Source organism: Homarus americanus, unplaced genomic scaffold (assembly GCF_018991925.1).
Source record: "Homarus americanus isolate GMGI-L3 unplaced genomic scaffold, GMGI_Hamer_2.0 scaffold39675, whole genome shotgun sequence".
NCBI lineage: Eukaryota > Metazoa > Arthropoda > Malacostraca > Decapoda > Nephropidae > Homarus > Homarus americanus.
This window is the reverse complement of record NW_024736071.1, coordinates 19,590,068-19,605,876: the sequence shown is the minus strand read 5'-3', so window position 1 is coordinate 19,605,876 and position 15,809 is coordinate 19,590,068. Positions and strand designations below refer to the sequence as shown.

The window sequence follows — 15,809 nt, the reverse complement described above, 5'->3', positions numbered from 1 at the left end:
TACAGTAGGGGTAGCAGAGGAAACACTATTATGCTTGGATGCCATTGCGTACAGATTCATGAAAGGACAGTACAAATACGTACAGACGGATAAAGAACGATCACAACACTTCACTTCTACCGAACACTAAGCAAATGGAATGTACGATTTGAAGAATTTTTGATCCGGCCATTTTATGCATAAGCAAATATTGCTTTCGGATAGTAAGAAAGAGGTACAGTATATGAATAGAATTTTTGTTCAACAATGGATACCTGTATTATCCCACTATATATATACAGGTACAGATAAAGTAGAAAAGAAACTCTTGCAGTACCACCTAAAACAATCTTTACATCTACCAATATATTACTGAAGAATAGAAGGCTTGCATACACTTGTTGACATATAAATGAATATGATACTAACCAGCACAATAGAGAAGTATCTCATATAAAGGATGTAGGCTTTCTCTTCATCTTTAATTTTATCTACAGACTGTGCTTCCTTAAGAACTCTTTGGGCAGTATTCACTAATCTGAAAATAATAAAATACAATGAAAGCTGAGGAGTTACATAAAAAAAACACACACACGGTGACTGTTCCTGACAGAACTTTTCCCTTAAGTCGGATTTGTACATAAGTCAGAACACATGCTATGTGCATACTGTACTTACAGAACAATGTTTAAAATCCCATTATATCCTAGCCTAAGTCCTTATATACATCTAAAAATCACTTAATTTCAGACAAAGGAAGAAATAGAATGACAAAATACAGTAAATGAAAGTAAAAAATAAGTCATCAGGTATATAAAATACAGTACCGTACTGTAAATTTCAAGTTCGTATCAGCGTTCGTTCGTAAATCAGACGTTCTTAAGTCAGGGACCCCCTGTAGCTTTCTTCTTACTTATTACTCATTGATTTCATTGTATGTCATATGTATAAAAAAGTGCAATAAAAAATAATACTGTACTGCACTAGTTATGATGTCTCATTACAGTGATGATAACCTACAGACTACTGTACTGTACTGTACTCCATTGAAGGTTGAGAATAATATGGCATTGTCCCCTTTTCTTGTGCAGTTTTATTACCAAATTGTAAAATATATTCCATGTATTTTAATAGGAACCGTCTAGTTATCGTATTGGAAACATTTACATTTCATTATGCAATAAGATGTTTAGTGGGCCTCCATTTTTTTTTAAAGCAAATATTTTTTAAACACTTACCGGTACAGTCATAAAAAAAAAAGTGATTGAAGCAATGTACATTTTGAGGTCCACAATAGTTTAATCAAGAATTAAAACCAATATTAATAAAATTTTAAATCTGATTTAATAAAATTACTGTACAGTAGACCCTTGCCATTCGCGAGGGATAGGTTCCAAGAAATGGTGCGAAGTGGCAAAACCGCGAAATGCAACTTATACTACCTCAGTGCACTACTGTATACCTATACCAAACACCTGACCAGCCGTGGCAGCACTCATCCCCTCTTTTAACTTATCTAATAATAAAACTTTCTTTGTCAGGGTCATCATTGACTTCTGCCTTTAACATTTCACTCCACTAGCATCATTAGCACTGACACTAGGCAGCCTATTAGGGGCCACTTCACACAGAAACACTAAAGTCTTGAGAATACAACACGAGATGCTGCATGGGGTGACTCGTTGTGCTGCGGGAAAAGGCTTACAAGCTAGCCACCATCTGCTTACCGCAAATCATAGAAATTGCGAATGGCAAGGGTCTACTGTACTTGTAATAGCTTATGTTTTGAATAGTGTGCAAGGCATCACTCATTTGTACCCATGTTGTGTTTACAATTGGTCAGGATGGCACCAAAACCACCTGTTGAGATTGCTGTTCCTCTACAATAAAGGAGATACTGTTTTTGGTGGCTGATTTCCCCACATTTATTGAGGTCCAAGATACAACAGTGCTGGTAGATGAAAATTATGACAGACACTTGTAAAAATGGTAATTTCTATTTAAGAGTAGTAGCTAGTTATGGTGAGCAAGATGATTCCTGTACAAGATAAATAGGTAACTTAGCTACTCACAACTTGGGTGAAGCTCTGGGAATTTCATGGACTTGATTGTTAAGTTCCTTGAGGGACTTTGCTAAGTAGAGACGATGAAGTCCTGATTCTCCCATTTCGTTTCACTGGAAAGCAAAATTGAACTTGAGTTTTCTGTTAGATTTATTACTAAGTTTATTCAGTGTGTGCTCTTGCTACTGGTTCAATACTAGTAAGAAAACAACACAAAAAAGCAGTTATATCTATTAACCTAAAAACACCTATCATTTTTGAGATAGCCCTCCACTACCAAAAGAGTAATTTCCAACAAAAATCAATATCAAAATCGAATAAAACACATCAAAGGCCATCGGAAAAACATATTGCTCAACTCAAAAACCAACCCAACCTGACCTGACCTAACCTAACCTAAAATGAATACCTTGACACTGGAAGTAATAGGAGTGACCCTGAGAATGCTAGTAACATAAACAATGGACTTAAATTTTTATTTATGAAGTGGGTATTTTGCCGTGACCGGCTAAGTTCCTACTAACGCTATTCTACTGTAAGTGCACTCTGATTGTCTAAGTACTTTCTGTTTAATATGACAGGGGGGACCGCCCCCCGACTAGGAAGTTAGGTAAGGTTAGGTATGTTTCTTTGGTTGGTTAGGTCAGGTTCTATTTGGTTCTAGTAAATATGGCCACTTTTATAATGATAAGAACATGTGGAAAAAAATTAATAAAATTGAACAAATCCTTCTGGTTAGGTATGCTTATAGCTACACAATGATCAATTTATTGCAAAATAAATGCCAAATGCCGCCAGTCACAGTCAAATATAATTCTTGCGTTGTTCGCCGGTAATGGACGATTAGCCGACCAGAGCACACTCACAGTAAAATAGCATTAGTAGGAAATTAGCCGGTCACAGCAAAATATCCACTGCCAAAATTGGGTATCATTTTACTTTCGGACATAGCATGCCCCAAAGTTATAAACTACTGAAACATTTAGATCTCCCTATTCTGAGCATTTTGAAACCCATTTATTAGTTGGAAATGCATAGGATAGGTTAAGTTAGGTTTGACGACTCGTTTTCGTGTTTTCCCCCACCCAAAACCCCAATTTTCTAGGCTCTCCCCCTTTATCGATGGGGGAGGAAGAGGGGGGAGGAGGAGGGGGGGGGGGACAAATACGAGCAATTTCCGCCCAAAATGAAGGTCATTCGTTTAAAACACACCAAAATACACTCAAAAAACATATTGGTCAACCCCAAGGGACTCATGTCCTAAAATAAAAATTTACCCAAAATTTTAAGGTAAACAAAGTAAGGGCACCCCATATCTCGCTTACTATTCAATTACAACAAGTAAAAGTAGGGTTCACAAGATAGTTCTCCACGTCCAGGGTGCATACAGTGACATCCGTAGATCCCTCTTCTAGACTATTACTAATATTTTTTCTTCCTCTCTCTTTTTCATCAAACAAGACTGATTGGTATGTAGATATGTTTCAATCAGTAACAATCATCATAAATTTGGCTAATATGAAGGACTTCACAGCCGCTTTCCCCCATCTCAGTAACGGGTCCGACTAATTACCCAAATGTAGCCGCAATGAAGTCAAATAATGGTCCTACATGAATAAATCGGACTGCCAATCACTTCTTGACTAGTATTTGGTGTCACAAAGTAAAAAAAAATTGGAAAACGTAATTTAATCTGAGTTAATAGATCGAGTGCATGTACCTAACCTAACCTAACACAACTCAGATTAAATTAAGTTCACCAATTTTTTGTGACTTTATGACAACCAGATTTACGCTTGTAGGACCATCATTTGACTTCATTGCGACTACATTTGGGTAATTACTCGCTCCCTCAGTACATGCACGCGATCTATTAACTCAAATTAAAGTAAGTTTTCCAATTTTTTGTGACTTTGTGACACCAAATACAAGTCAAGAAGTGATTGGCAGTCCGATTTATTCATGTAGGACCATTATTTGACTTCATTGCGGCTACATTTGGGTAATTAGTCAGACCGTCAGTAACAGTAAGTTCGCCCAAGGCAGGTGTTAAGTTAAGTTGTCAGGTTAGGTTAAGTTAGGATAGGTTTGGTTATGTTAAGTTATGGTAACTTAACTTGAACTTCTAAATAAACACTTTTAACACATTTACGATAACTACGAGTGACCACTAGAAAACACAGTGAAATTGAGGCATTTTTAAATTCGCTTTCCATGAAAAATCAGCGGCTGTGAAGCCATAAATAATTCCCATATATTTTACTACAGAATATAAATGAAACCCATGAATATCCCATCGATGTTTCCTAAACCAATGACCAATAAGCAAGTTACAATTTAGAGTAAAGACTTACACTAACCTCAAGGTCTTGGGTTGAGAGGGAATGGCTGTTACCTATAAACCCACACCTACAGTATTTACACCACTATACATAAGATGGACCAAACACCAATTGAACAAACAGACTGGACTAATAAAAGTTAACAAGATATACATACAGTATATATACGAGTATGCAGAGAAGCCCCAAAAGCTCACAGGTCATCTTACCTAAATTAACATATGTCTTATTATGGTCATATACTCAAAAATATATTCCAACAACCAGTTTTTATGACCAATCTGCTCTTACTTTGACGGTGTTGTTGTCCCTTGTCCAGCAGTAGGTCATAAGATGTAACAAATAGGATTATGTACTGTGTTAGTGAGTCACGTCAGAGGCAGGAAATACAACGCTTGGACACCTTCCTTCACCTCCTCATTCTCTAACAGAAAACGATGATTTTTTTAATTTTCTGGCTTAACTCTTATATTTTTAAATATTCACTGGTATTAATATTAACTGTGATATTTTATGTATTATTCAAGTCGCGTCTTTAATTTTAAAATGGAGCAACTCGTAATTACTGTACAGCCTTTTGGGGAGACAGACTGAATATTTTGATAGGAGAGAGTGATAAATTATAGATTAGAACAAGGCTCGTTATCTATGCTCTTTTTTTATAGTTAATAATTAATTAGTACAGACCAGGAGACTATTTTCTCAAGAAGGGGACGGAGAGATGGCCCATTAAGGACTTGATAATTACCGTTTTGTATATGTACTGTGCCTTACAACTTCCATCATACACATTATTCCCATATAAAAATTTATTTTCCTAAAAATAATAAGTAAAATATTGTCGCCAACAGATGTTCACATTGATCGTTTCTACTAAATGTTCAGCACTGTAAAGCTACAAGATAACACCTGGAAAAGGTCTTGTAATGGAATCTGACCTAATATGGAGCAGTAGAGGGAAGCCATATATTGGTTGGAAAGAAAACCTGAGGAATTTTGTCACATTTTGTTAGGAGGAATTAAACTTGTGTGTACGCTTTCTTAAGGCGACGCAGTAGAGTACTAGTAGTTATGTAAAAGAAAAAAACATACATTGACACATTCTAATTTTCCATAAACATTAGTACTGTACAATATTATCTAAGTCTTCGAAATAAGAAAATCGAATGTTTGAGTCATTGCCCAAAAAGATGTTCGATTATTTGTTGAATTTGAAGTAGCCTTTGTGTTTCTGTGCTCTGACAGGCTAGAGAATAAGAAAAGTTAGTTCATACAAGTGAGCAAACCAACCCACTCATGTATAGATATGGGGCTCATATGGTTATCAGCGGCCAGTTCATATGTACACTCACGCGCCATAGTTTCGATGCACCCTCTACCCCTACTCCTGCTACTTGGGATAGAAAACAATCAAAACACCTAGTTTACAAACATTATACTGTAATGCCAAATTATGCTTTGGCATTACAGTGTAATCCAGGGACATGGGCAGACTCTTGCCCAGAAGGGCCCAATGTCCATGAACACATTTCTGTTTGAAGATTTTCTGCTGAATATAAAGAAAAGGGGTACTCATGGGCCTCTCCTTGGTTTACATATGGGCCCCATTACAGTCATACATAAGGACCCTGCAAAAGAAATTGCTGGGCCCCATATAAATCTGCCCAGATGGGACCCAAACAGTTCTTGGGTGCAAACATCTGTGGGTCCCATATTGAGTACAATATGGGGACCATCTGGGCCCCTTTTCGGAATGTTGTTTCGGAAAGTATTCATATCGTATCGTCCAAAGGAGGGTTACCAGACTGGTGGCTTCACTTGAACACCTCAGGTACCCAGAGAGATTAGAACGACCTGAAGTTGCCTAGCTTATACTATTGGCGAGCAAGGGGTGATTACAGACAATACTGTAGTAATACTGATGACAATGCATGTGTGTTTGATCGAGGTGTCATGTTGTTAATATATCTACAACTTTATACTGTACATTACAAAAATAAGGTGATAAACAAGTACTGTACATGCATATTATATTTCTATTATAATTTTCATCTAAATATTCTCCCTGCAGGTGTTCTAATCTATATATTGATACCCAGACAGGATGACACTACTCCACCTCACTTTTGAAGAGCATTATGTGGGATGGAATACCTACATATTTGAATAATCTCCTTTTATGTCCTGGTGATCTACTTACCTGATTTATCTTCTCACAATAATCCAAGAACTTCATTTTTTTTTGTATACACACAGACCCAGGTACAGTTCACATTTGGTTTTGGTTAATGATGCTTCTTCGTCACATTGAGATATGTGATATGCCTACTTACTATATGCACAACCTAGATGCATCCTTTTGCATTTCATAACCTTGACTCTTTAACAACTCTTGAAGTCAATAGAGATCATTCTCTAATGCTTGTCCAATTTCTTTATACTATGAACAGGTTCCAAAAACTGTATTGTGCCAACATTGAACCCAATATGACCCCTTAATTCAGCCAGCTGAAATTTTTAGTTTTTGCCTCAATTCAACTTCCCTAAAAATCTTTTGATTATATTTCACATTTTGTGTTTCTAGTTTAGGTGTGTGTCCTAGAAATTAGTGACAGTGACTGTTTTTTGTCAAATTATTAGATCAGCTTGTGACATTTCTAAGTTAAAAGATCGTCCTCTGTGCTGGATGCTCCCAGTGCCATAGTGTTCATTTAGAAAATTTCTATACATTCTATAGGACACACAGGGTCTTGCTACATTGCATTTCAGCTAAAAATGGAGTATTGTACCAGGGACCTGGAACCCTCAGTTTCTGAAAGCCCAGCTGATGGTTGAACAAAAGGCAAGTAAAACAAGCAGTAGTAAGTTGAGTGTACAGTACCGTACACTTGCCCCATGCTATATCATAAAAAAAAAAAATAGGGAGGGAGGGGGGGGCAGGCAAACCAATTAGTCACTAATATGACCAAATTTCAGATTCTTAGTGCACAAGGTGCCCAAGATATAACCTGGAAAAGCAAGAAAACAAGCGAATGAGGCAACCAATGGGTACCCCGCTAACGTGCTTCATACTGCACCTGGAGATAGAATATGGGGGAGGGAACCATGTATAAGAACTACCAAGTCAAATATTAATACAAATTTATTCTTTTATTAGAAGTTGAATAGAAAACTCTTATTCACAGTGTTCTTTCCAAAAGGAACATGATAAATAGTAGTATTGTAGTATACAGTATTATACAATATGAAATATGAAAGTAAAAATAGAAACAATCTTCTTAATGTACTAGATGAGAAGCAAACTGTAGACCTTTCCTAATTTTTTTCTGTAACTGCTGCTTTATAAATCTATATGCCTTTTTTCTACAGATATTGTGATCCTCCTGATCATCCACAAAATGATCATACAGCTCTTCAGCAACAACATGACTCCAGTCTGGCTTAAATGTAATATTATTGAAATTTAGCCAGGCAGTGTATCGGTATCTATTTGTCCTCATAGAATATCCCATAATTGTTGTGTCACGCATAGGAGGTTGGTCACTGTCAGGGTGAAGGGTGGGTTCAGGTCCTGGTCGAGGATACTGACTAAATACTGCCTTTTTTACCTGTATGTCATATGGGATATGAGAGGTGATCCTGTTAGTTCTGGATGTTTTCTGTTTCTTTAATAGTCTTTTTAGGTCATTGCCCTCAGATGCGATGGACACATCATCATCCCATAGTAAATTCAATATAGGAGCTAAGCTAGATCCTTGTGTGCAAACTCTAACATCCTTAGATTCCTCTGGGCAGGATGAGAGAGCTGGCAATCCCGCTAAATCAACCAATGTAGGAAATAAATCCACTAGTTCAACCAGTCCTTCATAGGAATTGAATGTTTTATTTGCATGAATTCTTGTCCAGCTATTTCTCTTTGGTTTTACCTCTAATTTTCTCTTTTTATTGGGTTTAGTTTTATATATGTTATTTTTTACAGTATCTTCAAGTGATATTTTATTTTGCAGAGATGATGACCAATTTTTCTTAAAAGAGTATTTTTTAAATGTGTAAAAATTTCTTAAAATATCATTATAACCTTGAAATACATTATCTTTTTGAGAACTCCATTTGGTTACTATGAATGGTACTCTTGTTGCAACTTCAAAATTACTAAACTTTGACCACTCCTGATGTTCACCAAGTGACCACCCTGAAAAAATATTTTGTTTAGATTAGTGAAAAAATAATAAATTAGGTTTTCTTAGCAGGCAACAACATTAAGGTAAAGAAAGTGTTACTAAGAAAAATGGGAATATCATTACTGTACTTACCATTAAGAAGGAAAAAAGAGGAGTGATACTAAGTGACTCAAACTCAACCCTTGTTTCCATAAACTCTCTCCAACTTGTGTGTCTTTAAAACCAAATACAAGAAGTGTAGTATGTACTGTATCCTAAGAAAGAGGGGTAACTTACCTTACTCTTCATTTGGATTCCCTATCACATTAGTCTTCTTGCCTATGATATGGTAGATACCCTGACACAGGAGATCTGCAGTCTTCTTATATCAAAGATGTATCAAATCTCTCCCATAAATGCATCAATAACAGGTGGAATACTGCTAACTTTAGTGAAATTAAAGCATGCATTCAGGAAGAAGGCCGAAGCTTTGAATATGTACTGTAAAATCCATATCAGATTGTATATGATTGTAAATAAATTGTACTGGCAATAATGGATATTTCATTTATATTCTGTAGATTTTATCACATTCCAACTCAAACTGTCATATGTTATAACTCCAAAACTATGGGGTATTGACACTATGGTCATGAAGTCGTTTATCCTTATATATATCTCAGGAACACACCGAAAGAATTACGAAACGTATTTCCTAAGCATCCTACATATAAAGGGTGTTAGTGTGGGTGGGCATATTCTAGGTAAAATTCCCAAAGTATGAATATTTAACAAAACAGCATACTAACCATGGTCTCCAATAAGAGCAATAAGAGTGTCAGGAAACAGACTAGTTACAGTTGAGAGAAGATCTCCAATCAGAGCATCAGTGTACGTTATAGCAGCATAATATCCTTGCCGAATATATCTGAAAGGAAGATATAATTAAAAAATAATAATAAATAAATACTGATTGCTTCATTTTCGTCACAATACTTTACATCCATTCAGAAGAATCTAAACTCACAGAATCCTTAATGACAATAACAAACAATTTATTTAAAGAAAAAAAAAATATATACAGCGGTATCTTCTAGTAAAGGAATTGAAAAGCCTGTAAATATTTTAAGATAAGCAGTGCACAGACTGTCTAACCATTATTTGGTTGAAGTTGAGAATACAGTAATAGGTAAAGGAAGGTTCATGGTAAAAGAGACTTAGCAGTGAGGTAGATGGACATCCATGAGCCACTTTTCTATGACTAATTCTCTTGTTCATGAACATCAACTAAATTTTACACATTAAAATGGACACAATCACTCCTCATAAATTTTGTCACACCTGGAGAAACACATATTATGTGCTTGTCTGTCACTAATGACAACAAAGGTTTATACTGTAGTTGTTAACTTGATTTTGGTGCTGTATGGTTCATCTGAAACTACTTTCCATGCCCTTGTTTCATTATAGTATCCTCAATTTTAAATCTGTTCACGAATCAATTTATTTCATAGTTCAGTTGGCAAAAGGTTCACCTCACAAGCTTTAGTCATAGGTTTAATTCCCACCCCTATTGGGTGCACTCGTTGATGGTAGAACCCGTCAGTAAACTAACATCCTGCCAAGGGTGTGGGGTAACCCATTATCTATTGAATGATAAGAATCAAAGTACCTGTTCAGCCACATTACAAATTGGCTGGAAAATAAGTTTGTACTGTATGTAATAAAGATATCTTCTACTCCCTTTGCTATATCTGTAGTGTACTAACTCTTGTTCCCAACTGTATTTCATTTGGAAGTTTAATATTAACCTTGCATAATAGTCTGGAAGAGGTCCATATGGGAAAGAGACATTTAGTGCAGCAATATCTTCACGATATCTGAGGTCATTCCAAGGATTCCAAGCAACGCTGGGTAGACCGTGTGGATATCGACTGTTAGGGGCAAGTGGAATACTCCCAATTGGGTATGCATCTGGAAAAAAAAAGTGATTTCAAATTTCTTTCATCTATTTAAGAGAATTCATTAGTTTACAGAATATGTAAACTCACTTTTGTCTCAAAATGAAATAATGTAATGAAATAATGTGACGAGGATACATCTGGCATCATCTAGATATTTGAGGGTGTGACAGTTGACAAAACTGAAACCTGGTAGGAATGTTCTCCTACATAAAATATATAATGCACTTACATGAGCTGACAATGGCCATCTGTTATGGTTTGACAAAAGTGAAACAAAATACAAACTTCTCTTAATATTTGGTATCCTTATTCTACATAGATGACATTTCTCTTCAACTAAAAAAGTTACTTACTACTGTATATACATAAACAAATTTATCCTACACGACTGTGCTATTAATACATGATGAGCTTAAAGTTCTGTTATTTCAATAACATCTCATGCTAAAATATTTCCATTTACTCTGATCATATTTTACAAATTTCACGTAAATGGTTACCAGTAACTCACAACTAACACTCATATCTATTAAGTTTTATTTAGCTCCAAACCACTGTGATAAAGTACAACTCCAAACTCAACACTATATCCAAAGGTCTATAAAGTTTCATTTAAGATGTGGAACATTTGATATTGCACAATTTTAAAATGATCTCGGTTACCCCACGATTTATAACTCTTTCCCAACCATTTTAGGGGAGAGGGTAAGAGGTAATGCAAGATAAAGACTGTCAAGGTAGCCTCTCTCTTACAACAAACACAGGACTGTACAGTAACTACTCGTCTGGTCAGTGTGAGGTGGCAGGTGACGAGAACAAAAGTTACTACATTTTACGATTAAATATTAAAGTGAGACATTATTACAATTCACCTAAAAACTGCCAAGGGAATTTAAGAGGAATGTGAGGCTTATGGTAACCAACAGCCAAGAAGAAAGGTTGTTTTGAACCCTTGTCTGGTCTGGCCTTCTCTTGTGCTGCCCATCTTTTAAGCCACACAGTTGCAAATTCTGTAGTTTCTATATCTGGTAAGCTTCCACCAGGTTGTTTTTCTACCTGAAATACAAAAAAATTATAGTATCCAGTAGTGCATGCATCTTTGAACATCACATTATAGCAAAGCCAAGGCTCTATATATATATATATATATATATATATATATATATATATATATATATATATATATATATATATATATATATATATATATATATATATATATATATATATATATATATATATATATATATATATATATATATATATATATATATATATATATATATATATATATATATATATACTAGTATATATATATATATATATATATATATATATATATATATATATATATATATATATATATATATATATATATATACAGTATATATATATACAAATAAATAAGTAAATAAATAAACAATTTTTTTTCCATTAGTACTGTAAATCAAAACAGGATAATTTTTTTTCTCGTAACTTTGAATTTTCATTAACTGGATCTTTGTAAATTGGGGGCTGTCTGTACAGGACTGTAATGTACTGTATATGGACCAAATAAATCAAGTGATTAATGAAAACTGGTTTTAAAGATGAAGTGATCTCCATATGACTATCAATCAATCAGAGTACCATCCTCATATCTGAGGATTGGTGACCACATTCCTCCACTCTTAACATTCTCAGCTGTTTTTACCAATGCTCCAAGGTTTTGTATCTCTCTGAGGACCCAGTTTCTAATTTCATGCATCCATCCCAGTCTCTGAACTTTCTTTGGCACTCCTACCCTTGAATTTGCACATTAATATTTCTGTTATCTTCTCCTCCCTAATTATATGACCAAAGTATCTAATTTTTCTTTTTCTGTACATTTCAAGTACAGACACTCCTGGGGTTACAGAACACTCTGTTTACAAAAATTCAAGGTTACAAAACACATCCCATAAGTCCCATTATAAAATTTTTGGGGTTGCCGAAGAGTTTCTCTTATTAAGGAAGGTAACTAGTACGGCGTAACAACACTACTTGTGGAGGATTATGCATAAAGTGGCTGAGTGGATCTCCTTGTGAGACACCATCTGTGATTCAGTACACATTTACCCTATGGAAGGGTCATTTTCTGTCTAAAGAAAATTCGGCTTACAGATAGGGTTCAGGAACGGAACCTTTCCATAAACCGAGGAGTGTCTGTATTTCTCTTGGAAATTTTGATAATCTTAGTAGTATTTCTTCATTCGTTTTCCTGTCAGTCTAGCTTATTTTTAGCATATGCCTCTAACACCAACCTCTTTCTGGTGTCTGGTGGAAGTGCCCACGCTTCTGATCCTTGCCAGATAAAGTCTTTCGGCAGCCTTTTTCTCAAATTGAAGTTAAAGTCCATTTTCATTATGTCTTTTAGATTATTAAATGCTAAACAGTATCAAATGCAGCAGAAAATGCCATACCTGTACAGGACAGTAGATGTTGGTGTGCAGTTGACCATCAGATCCCATACATACAGGATCCTGCTTGTGGGCTTGAGTGGGTGGATGGTACGCTGCTTCCGACCAACTGTAAGGTTGATCATCACTATGGTTACTCACTATACCTGAAAATAAATAGTTGTTTAAATCTTTATCTGCCTCATCTTACTAGCAAACCCAATGGCACCCATAAAGGGTAACTTACTAAAGGTTAAATTATGATATCTTTAACCCCAAAAATATATATATACAGTTCAGTGTATGTGTTTTTTCTCTTTGATATCAGACATCTAGTTAGGAAATAGTGTTGGTAAGTAACGGTGAAGCAATCACATAATATATAATGATAATATTAAGAAAAACACACACCAGGGTGAAAAATCTTCCCAGCAGACACTGTGTGGTAGCCATGTTCCTTAAAGTACTGAGGAAGAGTTGTAAAATTGCCAGCATGCTCCCTCCAGTAGAAGTGGACGTCATACAATCTGGTGGTGTCTGGGCGTCTTGAAGTTAAAAAAGATGTACGACTTGGGCCACACAGCGCTTGCTAGAAGTGAGAAAATATGAATGAAACTTATAACAACTTGCTAAACTTCTTATGATCCTACACTGCGCCATACCACTGGTTTATTCCCATTCAGTCTACAGTACAGTACAGTTAAATGGTAAAATAAAACTTTTCAACCATACTGTACAGTAGCAGGAGAAAATTTTACCTCCCAATAAAAGTCCAAGAAGACTTTACATCTGTTGTTAAAAAAAATATAGGTATGTACTAGTTACAAATACAGGGGGTCCTCAATATAAGTAGTTAATAGGGACCAGAAAAAAGCCACTGGTAATGAAACCACATATAAAGGGAATTAATTTCCATAAGAATTAATAGGAATAGGGTCTAACCGGGACCATCACCTTGTAAGTGACACTGACAAAGTTTAATTTGGTATCTTTTATCAGTAATATATATACCTTAGAAACATTTGTTAAACATTTGATTACACATTATTTTATGAAATTATTTAATTTTACAACTTATTTAGGTATTTAAAGTCGTTTGGGGTTGGTGTGTTGATGTGGGGCATGCTACCTAACCATGCACTCACACTCATTTCAGTGAAAGTGGTTCATATAGACATGCTCACCACTTTTCTTATGACTTATAGCTTCTAATTTCATATTCATCCCATAGCTACTACACTTCCTTTTAGCCACTACACCACCTTGCTTCAGTTTGGAACTGATAGCTACAAAATTAGTCCACCAATGTCACCAAAGACTCAACAAAGTTGATAATTAAAGTTCTTGGAGCACTTCAAAAAAATGCCTGTGGGCACAGGCAACTGGCACTGAGCATGCATAGCGTGGGTGAGAAGGATGACCTTAAGAGAATGGGAGGTGGGTGGGAATTCCAATCATTCAAACACTTGTGCTCCCAAAGATTGACGGATTTCAGCCATAGAATCCTCTTAACTGTGGGGACTTTTTATGTGGAGGTCCGCAATTATTTGACCACTTAAGTGCAAAAACACTTATAATGAAAACACTTATAACGAGGACCCCCTGCACTATTATCAAATTTATGTGTTATACGTATAGGTAGCGTATGTACTATGTCAGACTTACTTGAGCAAAGGCACGTGTCAAGATTGTTCCATGAAGTGCAAGAGAATCGATGTTTGGTGTGAGGGCCAGGGAGTCCCCATAACACCCTAAGGCTGGCCTTAAATCATCTACAACAATCAGGAGAACATTTGGGTGACCAAAACCACCGAAGACACTGTTCACTGAAAAATTAGAGCAAAAGTATTTAAAAAGTTTAATAGTTATTGTTCAATCCATCAGAAAACATACAGTAGTATCAACTTCAATTTCGTATAGTGGCAACAAACGAAAATAATAAGTGTAAGTCCACAAAGTACAGTTTTACTACAATTCACCTTAGGGTACAGTACCTACCCATCAATGTTGTGGAATTGTTGAAGATGTTGCCACTGGTCAACCATGTAAGGGTTGGGAAGGTTAGATTAATTTGGGGGCGAAAATTTATACAATTACAAAAAAACTGAATTCCCAAATTGTGCAGTTCTGAAAATGCACAAACCATACCACATTCCCCTGGCTATGATATTGTAGGTTTGTAATATCATCAAGGACTACGTTAACAGTTTTCATTGTAACACTGTTATCAAAAAGCCTCACAATAATACAGAAAACTGGGTAGGTAACGTAAATACTTTTTCACTTATGAAACGGTGTAATCAAGAGCAGTACTGGGCTTCAAAATAGCCCTTGACAAAATTATCAAGAACAATGAAGGGATCTTACACAGGCCACTTCCCTAGGCATGTAGTAAATAAAGTAAATTGCCTTACTGTAATTCATACCTACGAATAAAACTATGGCCAGAACTAGTTGTCTCATCCTGAAGACGTCCCATCTCCCAAAATTGGTCATAACTTGAGCTACGACGTCTTTTTTTTCGCTGACTCAATACGCAAAACAATATTGGCCCATGGGCACGTCCATGAGTGATGCCGTATGGTCACACATTACCCGGGATGCTAGAAGTAAGCTTTGGTGCTCACCCCCTGGTGGAGGCAGACGACTGACACACTACAGTCAACATAACACGGCCTGTAACGTCACTACACAAGCACCCCGAGCACTTACTCAGTTTTTAGGTGTTTATCACAAATTAAAAACAGAATTAATATAAATTTCCATTGCTTTCCGAAAGATAAAGAACCGAGGGTAAATTTTCTGAATAACACCCAACTCACGCATAACAATACTAATGGCTCTACCACTTACCTTGTGCAATTCTAAGCAACCTTTCTTCTAT

The 15,809-nt window shown here is 35.8% G+C and overlaps 2 protein-coding genes across 5 annotated transcripts in view; both read right to left on the bottom strand.

Annotated features, from left to right (window-relative positions):
* The window catches only part of LOC121871887 (ubiquitin carboxyl-terminal hydrolase 8-like), a 37,464-nt gene extending 32,646 nt beyond the window's left edge, over positions 1-4,818 (bottom strand). For all 3 annotated transcript variants that reach the window (XR_006089976.1, XM_042374479.1, XM_042374480.1), the window contains exons 1-3: positions 4,676-4,818; positions 2,052-2,155; positions 409-517 (exon numbers count right to left, since the gene is read on the bottom strand). Coding sequence is in view for 2 of the 3 variants with exons in the window: in XM_042374479.1 (XP_042230413.1) it covers positions 409-517; positions 2,052-2,146 (204 nt within the window). In the remaining variant the exon portion in view is untranslated. The remainder of the gene's footprint in view (positions 1-408; positions 518-2,051; positions 2,156-4,675) is intronic.
* Positions 4,819-7,511: 2,693 nt separating this feature from the next.
* On the bottom strand, positions 7,512-15,615 carry LOC121871886 (iduronate 2-sulfatase-like). 2 transcript variants are annotated; one of them, XM_042374477.1, is made up of 9 exons: positions 15,352-15,615; positions 14,924-14,958; positions 14,591-14,751; positions 13,337-13,514; positions 12,950-13,092; positions 11,381-11,564; positions 10,356-10,518; positions 9,354-9,472; positions 7,512-8,576 (listed from the first exon to the last, which is right to left on the bottom strand). In XM_042374477.1, exons 1-9 carry the CDS (start codon positions 15,402-15,404, stop codon positions 7,663-7,665), a joined length of 1,950 nt encoding a protein of 649 aa, XP_042230411.1. In that variant the 5' UTR covers positions 15,405-15,615; the 3' UTR covers positions 7,512-7,662. The 2 variants fall into 2 exon arrangements, with proteins under 2 accessions (XP_042230411.1, XP_042230412.1); XM_042374478.1 differs by lacking the exon at positions 14,924-14,958 and having other exon boundaries at positions 15,352-15,614.
* Positions 15,616-15,809: the final 194 nt, after the last annotated feature.

Excerpts from the sequence above, each read along its gene's own strand:
- LOC121871886 (XM_042374477.1), bottom strand. The coding sequence starts at position 15,404 with ATGGGACGTCTTCAGGATGAGACAACTAGTTCTGGCCATAGTTTTATT. Across the intron at positions 14,959-15,351 it reads GGCCATAGTTTTATTCGTAG|TGGCAACATCTTCAACAATT; the intron begins GTATGAATTACA and ends ATGGTTGACCAG. Across the intron at positions 9,473-10,355 it reads CTTCCAGACTATTATGCAAG|ATATATTCGGCAAGGATATT; the intron begins GTTAATATTAAA and ends TCTTCCTTTCAG.